This window comes from Haliotis rubra, unplaced genomic scaffold (assembly GCF_003918875.1).
Source record: "Haliotis rubra isolate DU_JTF1 unplaced genomic scaffold, ASM391887v1 Scf685, whole genome shotgun sequence".
NCBI classification, from domain to species: Eukaryota; Metazoa; Mollusca; class Gastropoda; order Lepetellida; family Haliotidae; genus Haliotis; species Haliotis rubra.
Genome location: NW_025767396.1, coordinates 233,361 through 247,694, shown reverse-complemented (window position 1 = coordinate 247,694; position 14,334 = coordinate 233,361). Strand labels below are relative to the sequence as shown.

The 14,334-nt window shown below is 41.9% G+C and overlaps 1 protein-coding gene across 1 annotated transcript in view; it reads right to left on the bottom strand.

Annotated features, from left to right (window-relative positions):
- Positions 1-4,546: 4,546 nt before the first annotated feature.
- Positions 4,547-14,334, bottom strand: part of LOC124258181 (echinoderm microtubule-associated protein-like 2) — a 54,549-nt gene continuing 44,761 nt past the window's right edge. Inside the window, exons 25-27 of the mRNA XM_046692235.1 lie at positions 11,706-11,798; positions 10,944-11,077; positions 4,547-5,412 (exon numbers count right to left, since the gene is read on the bottom strand). Coding sequence (XP_046548191.1) covers positions 5,290-5,412; positions 10,944-11,077; positions 11,706-11,798 — 350 coding nt within the window. The 3' untranslated portion in view covers positions 4,547-5,289. The remainder of the gene's footprint in view (positions 5,413-10,943; positions 11,078-11,705; positions 11,799-14,334) is intronic.

Here is a 14,334-nt window from a genome sequence, read left to right as displayed (position 1 = left end):
ATTGTCTACTAAATTTGAGTTAACCCCCTGGATGCCACAGGGATATATATGTCCTTCCCCTTCAACCCTCAATTTCAAGTCCAAAAAATATCAAAATATCCCATGCACACAAATACACTTCACAGTTTCGAATTCTGCGGGAAATTTCCAGTTTCTTGATACCATCCACTGTTATTTTAGACAAAGCTCAAGTGCTGAAAATGACCTTTCAAAATAGGCTTCATCGAAAATGTCGCCATTTTTGACACAGTACGAAATCGCGACTACGGCGTTATTTGCTGTATGTTTTGAAATATGAAAATCGGATAATTACTGGGAGAATTGAATTTAAAAAATAACATATTCATGATCACTGATATCAGTTTTACATGAAATCGCTAATGATAATTCTGAAACGCTACCGATGAATCTAGAATCGGATGGGATGTTTTCGAAAATACACTTATAAGAACGCCGTAGAGCGCTTTTCGCCATATTGGATAGTGTTTACAAAATCACGTTTCCCGAACGCCGATATTGAGACGCCTATTACATCACGTATATTTCATATTCAGCTTCGAAAAATGCATCACTGAATTCTCCATACACTTTAGAATCAAACTGCTACTGGTCTGTGTCACCAATACCAACTGTCTAGATAAAATGAAACGAAAGATATTGGGTGTGAAAACGAACGCTGTGCTCGAAAGACTGCGCTTGTTTGACTGTTAAACTGTCTAATTGTTGATATGTTCAGGGCACTATTAAAAATGGAAAAATCAGTCATTTAATGTTTTGTCTAAAGAGTGTTAAATTCTGACGTAGAAGCCGAGACCTTTTCTACAATTACTGGAAATTGGGTGAGATATATACTAATCAGCATACCAATGTCGTCTTTTTCCGACGTCGCAAAATGCATAAAACAAGCAATGACGTCAACTAAAATGTTGTATCAATTTCAGCAATTTCATTACATTTGAAGATATGGCTAACTTATATATCGGATAGGGCCATCCAAATCGCTATTACGTGCTTTCACATAAATTCTGAAACTACCACACTGCATCCGCGCACATTGGTGAACTTTGAATTGGAATAGTTTGGTTCACCATGAACATAAAATAACGATAATATAGCCTCCGTATCCACAACAAATTTTCTCCAATTTAAGTGATCTGAGTTACATGGACCTAGTGTTACGAATAACGGAGTTATGCCCCCTTATCATTATACGTGTATGACCTCTCTGTCGTCGTTTGTGACGTCATAGAAGAAATCTATTTTTGACATTTATTGCGAGTCATTTTTGATGTTGAGCGTCTAACGTTATCCACAAGCACATAAACCCAATTCATATACACTCGTGTCGTTTAGATATAGGGGCGGTGGGGTAGCCTAATGGTTAAAGCGTTGGCTCGTCACGCCGAAGACCCGGGTTCGAATCCCCACATGGGTACAATGTGTAAAGCCCATTTCTGGTGTCCCCCGCCGTGATGTTGCTGGAATATTGCTAAAAGCGGCGTAAAACCAAACTCAGTCAGTCAGTCAGTCGTTCAGATATCAGGCTGTATTTTCTTCGCTCACACTTTCCGTAAAGATGCCACATTAAAAATTTCCTAGCACTGTGCTTTTATGGGTGCGCGATAAAAAGCGGATAAATTTACTGTTTTTTAACGCATAACAAACTTTGGACAACATTTAGCAGTGTATATTTCTCAAACCGCCGAGGTAGTTGCACTTATATTTATACCAACGGATAGGATATTTTATATTCTACATTTCTGTGTAATTTTATAGCCGTACGTTAATCCAGGACCACGCAAGCGCAATTCTTGCACAGCGTTCACTTTTCAAACCGTATGAAAATGTGCGCCTGAAAAAAAATTCGGCATCCAAGGGGTTACATATCAATTTCAGTTCATTCTGGGAAATGTATTTACCTGCGTTTCCTCAAATTTGAGTGAAAACTCAAACTTAAGTCAAAACTCAGACTTAATTCTGTTTCGAGAAATCGGGGCCTGGTGTTCCCTGCGTTGATATTGTTGGAATATTGCTAAAAGCAGCAAAAAAACAATATTCACTCTGTCACTCATATATATCATCAAGGCTTTCTTGTTTCGGCACAAACATTAATACCTACTGGATTGTACAGTTAGTTGCATCTAGACGACAATGCTTTTTTCTTATTTTAATTCCTGCAACGAGTTAGTGTGTGAGTTTAGTTTTACGCCACACTCAGCAATATTCCGGCTATATGGCGGCGGTCTGTACATAATCGAGTGTGGACAATCCAGTGATCAACAGCATGAGCACCGATCTGCGCAACTGGGAACCGATGACATGTGTCAACCAAGCCAGCGAGCCTGACCACCCGATCCTGTTAGTCGCCTCTTAAGACAAGCATCGGTTACTGAAGGTTCATTCTAACCCGGACCTTCACGGGTCTCCTGCAACGAAGATAAATACAGGTGAGAAAAAATCATATACTAATTGGACCAATTCCATCGCTAGGATGAGACACAATCCAGTTACGATATCTTTGCTGTTCACTGGCGAACAATAAACACACATGTAGTGCCAACGCGAGACAGCCGAAAGATAGTAGCCGTAAACGCAAACTAAGTAAGTCTCTACTGGAGGATCATCTTTGGATTTCGGTATTGACAAGCACCGTTTAAGTTTGCCTGCATTATTAACTGGAATCCAAGTGGTATTAACTCATACAAAAAGTTCGTATGCTTCCGGCAGTTTGGGGGGCGGTAGGGTAGTCTAGTGGTTAAAGCGTTGGCTTGTCACGCCGAAGACCCGGCCGGTTCGATTCCCCACATGGAAACAACGCGCGAAGCCAATTTCTGGTGTCCCCCACTGTGATATGGGGCGGTGGGGTAGCCTAGTGGTTAAAGCGTTCGCTCGTCACGCCGAAGACCCGGGTTCGATTCCCCACATGGGTACAATGTGTGAAGCCCATTTCTGGTGTCCCCCGCCGAGATATTGCTGGAATATGGCTAAAATCGGTGTAAAACTAAATTCAGTCAGTCAGCACTGTGATATTGCTGGAATAGTGCTAAAAGGGGCGTAAAACCATACTCACTCACTCCGGCAGTTTAGGTGTGGCGATATTGTGTTATTGGTTGGTTGTTTAACGCCGCACTCAGGTATGTAAATAATCGAATCTGGACCAGACAATCCAGTGATCAACAGCATGAGCATCGATCTACGCAATTGGGATACGATGACATTTGTCAAGCAAATCAGCGAGCCTGACCACCCGATCCCGGCGATATTGTATTAGTTCAACGTTATACGCATGTACTGTCAAGGTGCCCTCGTACGAAGCTACCACAGTGCTTCGTCTCTCCAAAGGCTGTGACGTTCTCCACACAAGACACAAGCCACCTCATAACATTATAGTTTATTCACACTATATACATAACGCTATACAATTCCTACAATGAAACACTCGGACGTCGGCAGTTGTGAATGTAGACCGCGGCCGAAATCGAATTCCGAAGATGTGTTTTGACAGTATTCCACTTATATAATCTCCCGAAAGTTTGATAAATATACAATTTCGGAATAGAAGCAGCAGAACCCTTTCCACGTCCATAAGAAATCTCTGCTAAAGGCACAATCGATTGTACAAAACCGACTATATAGTGAGCATGTGTTTATGAATCACGATCAAATTGGTCTTCGCGAAAAGGTGAACGTATCCTTCATACGTCATAAACACATGCAAAGGCTAGTCAATAATTCACTTAAAACAAATCGGGAACGTATGGTACAAGCCAAAATAGGGAACTGTATCTCTTTGTATGACTGTAATTCTTTAGCATAATAAAATGGAGATTATACACGGGATAATTGAGGTTGACAATGGATGACCTCACGATTGTGACGGTGATGACAATTCATGTAGTGTTACACACTGTGAAACAAATAAGATAGAGATATGTAGTAATGATCAATAGTGTTTAACAGCTAATAACAGAATATTATATCACAGTCACTGTGTATTCAGGATTGTATATCTGGAGGTACAGAACTACCGATATAGAAACACAAAATGTAATGAAATTCAGTTTGACACGAGGAGAAATGGTAGCTAGGTCTATGTATCTTTTCAGCTACTAATGACAACAAGATTACTGTATAATATCTCTGTTGTGTGCTACAGTCTGTGTAGTCCTGGACAGTTTCACTGTTCTCAAGTGCTTGTTCTGACTGTTCATCTATTATGAGGATGTGTACAGCTCTGACTGTTTCTCTGTTATCCGTTTCTCTGACTGGCACAACCAAGATAGACACTGAGGACTATTTTTATGGATATACAACTTCTTTATTCTATATAGGCGACGTTTCGACATAGACTCTAATGCCGTTGTCAAGCAAGTAACGACATTAGAATCTATGTTGAAACGTCGCCTATAGAGAATAATGAAGTTGTATACCCATAAAAATAGTCTTCATTCTTCATCTACCCAACTTCTAGAATGCCAATCAAAGAAGTCAAGATAGACACTATGTGCATCAAAGTTATTTGTGTGTGTTTAGACTTCATGTGTGAATCTGCATCATTACCTTTATAATTACCTGTGTCACACATCAGAGCAATTGTCATTTTACAAGTTCTGTTCCCCTAACAATATTTTGGCCAGGAAAACTTATAATTATTGTATCCAATGAAGTACATGTATATTGCAGTTGAGAATGTATGCTTCATGAGAGGAAGTTTAAGTTCTCTAATAATAAGTTGTCTTGTCAATCACAATTTTGCGCGTAAAACACACTGCACTTTGTTTCCAGGACAAATTATCAACGTGAATCATTGTTTACCCTTGACAACAGAGTACGTTGTGTGAGTTTTAAGACAGAGTAGGCAGACAACATTATATAAGAACATGGGCTAATTTTCAGATGGATGACACTTGATGTGTTTCAAGAAAGAGGGACATAAACTCCATAGAAAACCATCAGCTACTTCCGAATAAATGTTTGACAAGTGTGCCTTAAGAAAGAGGGGGCACAAACGACTAGGAGCTAATTTCATAGGAGAAGATAGTTGGTAATTGAGTTTCAAGATAGAGAAACATACAACTCTATTTTGGATCATAAGCTAATTTTAAGATAGATATTGGGTAATTATGTTTCAAGACAGGAGCATACAACTCTACATAGGACCATTGGCTAATTCTAAGATATAAGATCCTTTCAGATATAAGTGTGTTTCAAGGTCAATAGGACCTTCGTCTATTGTTATAGATTGATATGTTTCGATAATTGTGTTTGAGACAGTCTCTGTAGTTTGTGCTACACGATCTTCCACTGCATGATGCAGGAGTCGCGCCCGCCGATGGTGAGGATGTAGTTGCCGCTGGGGGAGAACCTCACGGTCTGGACGTTCAGGTGGCACTTGTAGGTGTGGCTGAACGCCTGCAACAGACATAGATATACGTCACATACTGATGTGATAACATTATTAACGTATATAATGGACACCTTTATCAATCCGATAAATATGCAAATGAGAACTACGCTCAAGTTCCATACTTCGATGCAGCCAGTTCTTTCTCAATAAACTACTGACCAATAATTCCCATATGCTTGGACAGGGTTCACCAGTGTGTTATCATACCATGTCTGTAAACCCAAGAATACACAACGCCATTTAGTAAGTGGTCAGATTTAATCATCAGGTGAAGAAAACTACGAACTATATGAGAACATCAGTCTAAGTAAACTTAGGCTCAGTATTATTCGTTACACTGCTATACTGAGTCTAACAAACCCTAGTAGAAGGTCGCGTTAGCTAACCTTTGGACTGACCAATCAGAACACAGCTTACCAAACAAACCGAAACATGAGTCTCATTAACCTATTCAGACAATGACCTACTTTTCAGCCGATCCGAATTTTCTCGTGTGAAAGTGAAAATAGATACCACAAACAACTATGGTTACACTGAATTCCAATTTCCGGCTTCATAAGAAAATGGTATTTACAAATAAATGTTAATTTTTAACTTTAATAACATCGTATTTCTATATTTTATGGCGAGGTGTAGGCAGCATGACCTTAACTAAGAAATTACAGACTGCCCCAGTTTGATGAGGTCGTAAAATGATTCACAATGCATCTGGCTCATCTGGCTTTTTGTGCTTATTCAGTGTAGTTCTGTAACGCACAATGTGATTGATATATATCAATTCCCTACCAGACCGCCAAACTTTTCTAGCGGCAGAACCTCGTTTTGAGATTTCCACGATTTCCAGGTTTCCGTTTGTCAGAGCAAGCTGTACGACAGAGCACGCTGCAAGGCGTGTTTACAAGGATTAGAAGGCTCGTAGTGGTGCAATATACAAGTGCTTAGATGTATCAAATAATACTGATTAATATTTATGTATCCAGTTAAATGAATTGGTCTCAAAATTCTGGACTGGTTATTGGGTTAGGTCTACTAATGCCTACAGTGAATAATGCCTACAGGGAATAATAGCTACAACGTTTGCAGTGACAGCGATATGCTTACCTGCACACAAGTAGATTGTTCCACTTAGTGTGCACTATTGCCTACAAAGGGATTAGGGGAGGCCAGCAAGGAGAGTAAAGAGTAAGATCAAGGGTATTAAATCGTTAGCTAGCTTATGTTTTGATAATTCCATACGCATTTAGCTCTCACACGAGAAGGAAATTGAAGAGTAAAGTAATTAATAGAGAGATTATTAAAGGGAGAAGGAAATGTATTGCTTTAAAATTGAAGAATAGAGTAATTAATTGAGAGATTATTAAAGGGAGAAGGAAATGTATTGCTTTAAAATGCTTGTGATACAAATCTTCATTGCAAATCATGGCAAATCCCAAGAAAGTCGAATACTTCACATCACAGAAAGGAGGACAGCAGGTACTCTTGGAGGGATACCGCTACAGACTCAACAACAGGCGACAGAAGTGTGTACACTGAAGATTGCCAGTTCCCTGGGGCAGCGGGTACAGACTGAGACGACGCCAGTTCAGGTGATCTACGATGAGGAGATTTCCCGACTTGACCGAGGTGAAGCAGCAACAGTCAAGTCGTTCCATTCTATGAAGAGTGGACTCTACAAGCAGAGACGGAAGATGATGCCGCCACTTCCCCAGACGCTCAGCGAGGTGAATCTACCCGACTTCTTCAAGGAGACTACAGATGGACTGCCCTTCCTCTGCATTGATGACGGTGATGATGACAAGATTCTCTGCTTCGCCACAAGTGACCGCCTGACCCTCCTGCAAGAAGTGGACACCCTCTACATGGACGGCACCTTCTACTCCTGTCCTCCTCTCTGGGATCAGCTGTACGTCATCCATGGCCTAGTCGGAGGGAAGATGACCCAGTTGGTCTTCTGTCTACTGCCGAATCGTCAACGCCGCACCTATGAACGCCTGCTACGTCTCCTGAACGACAAGATCCAGCAGACAACGGGATCGCCCCTTCAGCCTGATGTCATCCAGACGGATTTCGAAATCGCTGCCATCAACGCTGTTGAGACCGTCTTCCCCAACTGCGACGTCCGTGGATGCTATTTCCACTACAGCCAGGCTCTCTGGAGGAAAGTACAGAACCTCGGCTTCAGCGAAGCCTACCAGCAGGATCCTGAGGTCCACAGATGGGTCCGACGAGCAGCAGCACTCCCCCCTCCTCCCAGTGGCCATGGTACAAAATGCCTGGATAGAGGTCATGGACGACGCCCCTGCCATTGGACAGAAGGATGAGTTCCAGGACTACATCACCAGCACCTGGGTAGACGACCATGCACGGTTCCGAGCCGGACTATGGAATCACCACGACACCAGCGGCCCAAGGACGAACAATCATCTCGAGGGTTGGCATTCGCATCTCAACAAGACCGTCCAGAGAGCCCACCCGAACATTTTCGCTCTTGTGAAGGTTCTGCAGAAGCTGGAGAAAGCGGAGAGAAATAAGCTGGTGCAGATGGCTCATGGCGCCCGTCCCCCACCCCGCAAGAGGACGTACACAGAAATTGACCAGAGACTCACTCGTCTGAAGGCCCAGCTGACATCTGGTATCAAGACACCCCCTGGAATTCCTGACTGCTGCAGGATATTTGATCAAGCTAGCTTGAAAACCAAATGACTATGTTGATGAATGTGTGAAGCTGTGTGTATACATGTAAATTACTTTTGGTTACCACAATGACTTTATTAATGAATGTGGTAGTTGACTGTGTGAAAGATGTATATATGTATATATAATCATGAATCAAATTAAGTTTTAATTACATTTTAATCCAAATAAATGATTATGTTTATTTATGTAAATTTATTTATCTCAAAACAAACTACTATGTGAAAGATATGAATAAAGTTTAAGAAAATTAAGAAAAATATGACAACAATGTGAAAGTTACTGTTTTCTATATACTGTAGGCATTAGTGCACTTTGAAATAGGACCATGCCACTTTATTGAAAGGTTGAAGGCAGGTGCAATCAGCAGCACTGGTGCGTAAAGTTGTTTATTTAACACTGTAGGCATTATTCACTGTAGGCATTAGTAGACTCCACCGGTTATTGTACTATGTTGCGCAATAGGACGGAACCCAGTCAACAGGAAACGAGACTGTTGTGTAATCAATGTTTTGACTTGCGCGAAAGTTAACATTCGCACATACCGTTTGAACCTTTACCTCAAAAACTCGAAGGATTCCGAATGCTATTTTCCACACAATCGCTTCTGAGTGATACACATGGAGGACGCAAAAAGGAAAGAGTCTCTGAGCGTTATTGTCAGTATTCGAGGATGTGATCGTGCGGAAATATAAGCTAATAGTAACCATGTCATTAGTAGAAATCCCTAAGCGTATATACTGTAGGTCAAATATCTGTGTTTTATGCGGATCTTCGTTTGTTGGTAGATCAGTGTCAGCGACCGGGGAAGAGAAAATCCAAAATTCGTTTTGTAAGTCCCGCCGAACCCTAACAAGTAGTCGTTGTTTGATTAGTTAAATCCGTTCGTCCGTCTAGCGTTTGACTGGACGGTGATAGGTCGCTCAAAGGTTAGCTGATGCGATCTTCTACTAGGGTTTGTTAGACGAATAATACTGAGCCTAAGTTTACTTAGACTGATGAGAACATTTGACATGACAACAGTCATAAGATGACAATGGCGTGACAGCACTGGTAGCCGAAATGTGATTTAGAATCACCCAAATTCGAAAAGGTTTAAACGGATAATTCAAAAGAACAGTTACCGCCTGATAAACATTCAAAACGGAAGCGATTTTCCTTAGCCCAAAAGCAGTGCGTATGCACAGTTTCAGCCTTCTAATATAATCTCTACTCCATAGTATACTCTAGTATATTCTATAACGCTTTGAAGTCAAGTTTTAATTTGTTTAATAGACAACTTTGTCAAAATATTTTGTGACATAGTCTGGAATGAAAAGCGCCAATTTTAAACTAGTCCCTTAAGCTTGACAAAAGCTGCTTTCTGATAGTCTAATGTCGACTTCCTGGTATGTATTTCATTGATCGATGGGGCGGTGGTGTAGCTGAATGGTTAATGCATTCGCTAGTCACAATGGATACAATGTGTGAGGCCTATTTCTAGTGTCCCCCGCCGTGATATTGCTGGAATATTGATAAAGCGGCATAAAGCTAAACTCACTCATTCATTGATCCGTCCTCTGTTCTCAGTTTATGTTTTGTTAGCGAATGACCGTTTTGACGTGACTTGTCAGCGGTAGAGGGAACTTAGGTTAGTTTTACATCGCACTCAGCAATATTCCAGCTATATGGCGGCGGTCTGTAAATAATCGAGTCTGGACCAGACAATCCAGTGATCAACAGCATGGGCATCGATCTGCGCAATTGGGAACCGATGACATGTGGCAACCAAGTCAGCGAGCCTGACCACCTGATCCCGTTTAGTCGCCTCTTACGACAAGCATGGGTTACTGTAGGCCAATATTCTAACCCGGGCCTTCACGGACCCGAGGGAACAGGTCTGATGTTAATGACACTATGGGTACTTATTATATAGGTAGTATTTTTCCTGTACCACGATTGGTCAAAATACCGTCACATGATTGACTACAAAACACGATATTGACTTGAGTTTTCTGATAAATTACGATATTGACTTGGGTTACTAAAAATAGACAAGTAATCCCATACGAAGGGGCTTCCCCGCTTTTCAGCCAATCAGATCACTCGGATAGATGGCACAGTGTGTGCATTAAAAGTTTATGTTAAAACCCGTTTCTCTTTCATTATATAATTAAACAATTATAGACTCTTGTAGAGGTCGATATCGGGTTTTTTGACCTGAGATAAACAATATCAACAATTATAGACTCTTGTAGAGGTCGATATCGGTTTTTATTGACCTGAGAAAAACAATATCGACCTCGCAAGCTCGGTCGATATTGTTTTACTCAGATCAATAAAAACCGATATCGACCTCTACAAGAGTCTATAATTGTATATTATTACCTACGAGGGCGAAAATATCGGGGTTAATATTTTTCATACGATGCCCTAGGGCAAAGTATTACTTTGTCATGGTGACGTGACGTCACGAACAAGGCTATGACGTCACGTTTCTTCTGTGACGTTGCGTTCCACATGCGGCGACGGCGGGTAGCCAGCCTGTGTTTGAAAGTAGATTTGGTTTTATTTTTCTCAATTTGACGACTTCGATAATAAACAGAATATTATATTCGTGCCCATATCATCCTATGTTTACGACACTCGTGCCTAAATATCGGTATATCCCTCGCTCTCGCTCGGGAAATACCAACATTTAGGCACTCGTGTCGTAAACGCAGTATGACACCTTAGCGCTAAGACACTCGTGCCTAAATATCGGTATATCCCTCGCTCTCGCTTGGGAAATACCAACATTTAGGCACTCGTTTCGTAAACATAGTATGACATGGGCACTCATAGAATATCCACTATTACTTACACCATCTTTGGGACATGGGTATCTGAAGAGGCTGAGGCAGCCGTTGTTGTCTCCCATGGCTATCACGGTCTTGCTGGGGTTGACTGCCACAGTGTTAACTGTCGCCTCCTTTGCCTGCTTGGATGACCAAATACCTGGCAAACACAAAAGTATGCGAACATAACATACCTAATGCATAACTGGTGAACACAAATATACCTGCTGAACACAAACATACCTGGTTACGCGGTACCTGTACATACCTGGTTAACACAACACACCTGGATCCACTTGCACAAAGCGATCTTAGCGCTACGTTGATCGTAAGTCTATGTTAAAGTATGGGAGTTACGATCACCTTAGCGCTAAGACAGCTTTGTGCAAGGGGACCCTGGTAAATACAAATACACCTGGTGAATAGAAACCTATCTTGTGGACATAATTACACATAGTCAAAACAGACATACCTGTTCAACGCAATTAGCGTGTCAGTACAAACATATCTGGGTGCCGTTGCACAAAGCGATCTCAGCGCTGTGGTGATCGTAACTCCCATACCATAACACTGACTTACGACTAGCGTAGCGCTAAGGTGATCGTAACTCCAATACCAAAACACTGACGTACGACTGGCGTAGCGCTAAGGTGATCGTAACTCCAATACCATAACACTGACTTACGACTGGCGTAGCGCTAAGTTCCTTTGTACAACGACACCCTGGTCAACACAAACATACCTGGTCAACACATTATCTCTAAAACAAGCCTACGTGTTCTACCTACCAGCGACGGAGTAGTCGAGGGTGCAGTTGCTGGTGCACCATGACAGAGACACGGCGTTCTTTCCTTCCTCCCTCTCACACGTCGTGGGATTCCCTGTCAACATACATCACAGAGTCAATCATTAGAGATGTAGGTCACATGACTACGCCTACACCTACGTCACAGAATCAATCCTCTCAAGCACTATACATGTAGGTCACAATACCTGCACCTACGTCACAGAGTCAATCATGTCAGTCATGAGATATGTATGTAACAAGACTACACCTACGTCACAGCGTCAATCACTAGACATGTACGTCACAAGACCACACCTACACCTACGTGACGGTGGTGTCAACTATGTCAGTCATGACATATGTACGTCACAAGACCACACATACACCTACGTCACGGTGTCAACTATGTCAATCATGACAGATGTACGTCACAAGACAACACCTACACCTACGTCATGGTGTCAACTGTGTCAGTCATTACAGATGTACGTCACAAGACCACACCTAAACCTACGTCACGGTGTCAACTATGTCAATCATTACAGATGTACGTCACAATACTACACCTACGTCACAGTGTCAACTATGTCAATCATTACAGATGTACGTCACAAGACCACACCTACACCTACGTCACGGTGTCAACTATGTCAATCATTACAGATGTACGTCACAAGACCACACCTACGTTACAGTGTCAACTATGTCAATCATGACAGATGTACGTCACAAGCAGTGTGCGAAATAGTTTCCAAATTTTTCTAACCAGCCGGGCTAGCTTTGCAAGAGAGCTACTAGCCTACAGAATAATTCACTAGCCTGAAATTTGAATGTAGAAACTAAGCAAGGTAAAATATCATCATTTAACCGGCCATAAACCAGCATGAATTTAAAGTGTGTTATAACTAAACAAATCGGAGAGAGTGTTATATTTAAAAAATGAACCCATGAAAATTCACTGGACAGTCGGGCCAATGACTGTGGAAACTTACTGGCCCGACTGGACCTACGTCACAGTATCAGCTATGTCAATCATGACAGATGTACGTCACAAGACCACATCTACACCTACGTCACAGTATCAGCTATGTCAATCATGACAGATGTACGCCACAAGACCACATCTACACCTACGTCACAGTATCAGCTATGTCAATCATGACAGATGTACGTCACAAGACCACATCTACACCTACGTCACAGTATCAGCTATGTCAATCATGACAGATGTACGTCACAAGACCACATCTACACCTACGTCACAGTATCAGCTATGTCAATCATTACAGATGTACGTCACAAGACCACACCTACACCTACGTCACAGTATCATCTATGTCAATCATGACAGATGTACGTCACAAGACCACACCTACACCTACGTCACAGTATCAGCTATGTCAATCATGACAGATGTACGCCACAAGACCACACCTACACCTACGTCACAGTATCAGCTATGTCAATCATTACAGATGTACGTCACAAGACCACACCTACACCTACGTCACAGTATCAGCTATGTCAATCATCACAGATGTACGTCACAAGACCACATCTACACCTACGTCACAGTATCAGCTATGTCAATCATGACAGATGTACGCCACAAGACCACATCTACACCTACGTCACAGTATCAACTATGTCAATCATGACAGATGTACGTCACAAGACCACATCTACACCTACGTCACAGTATCAGCTATGTCAATCATGACAGATGTACGTCACAAGACCACATCTACACCTACGTCACAGTATCAGCTATGTTAATCATGACAGATGTACGCCACAAGACCACACCTACACCTACGTCACAGTATCAACTATGTCAATCATGACAGATGTACGTCACAAGACCACACCTACACCTACGTCACAGTATCAACTATGTCAATCATGACAGATGTACGTCACAAGACCACACCTACACCTACGTCACAGTATCAGCTATGTCAATCATGACAGATGTACGCCACAAGACCACATCTACACCTACGTCACAGTATCAGCTATGTCAATCATGACAGATGTACGTCACAAGACCACATCTACACCTATGTCACAGTATCAGCTATGTCAATCATTACAGGTGTACGTCACAAGACCACATCTACACCTACGTCACAGTATCAGCTATGTCAATCATTACAGATGTACGCCACAAGACCACATCTACACCTACGTCACAGTATCAGCTATGTCAATCATTACAGATGTACGTCACAAGACCACACCTACACCTACGTCACAGTATCAGCTATGTCAATCATTACAGATGTACGTCACAAGACCACATCTACACCTACGTCACAGTATCAGCTATGTCAATCATTACAGATGTACGTCACAAGACCACACCTACACCTACGTCACAGTATCAGCTATGTCAGTCATTACAGATGTACGTCACAAGACCACACCTACACCTACGTCACAGTATCAGCTATGTCAATCATTACAGATGTACGTCACAAGACCACATCTACACCTACGTCACAGTATCAACTATGTCAATCATGACAGATGTACGTCACAAGACCACATCTACACCTACGTCACAGTATCAACTATGTCAATCATGACAGATGTACGTCACAAGACCACACCTACACCTACGTCACAGT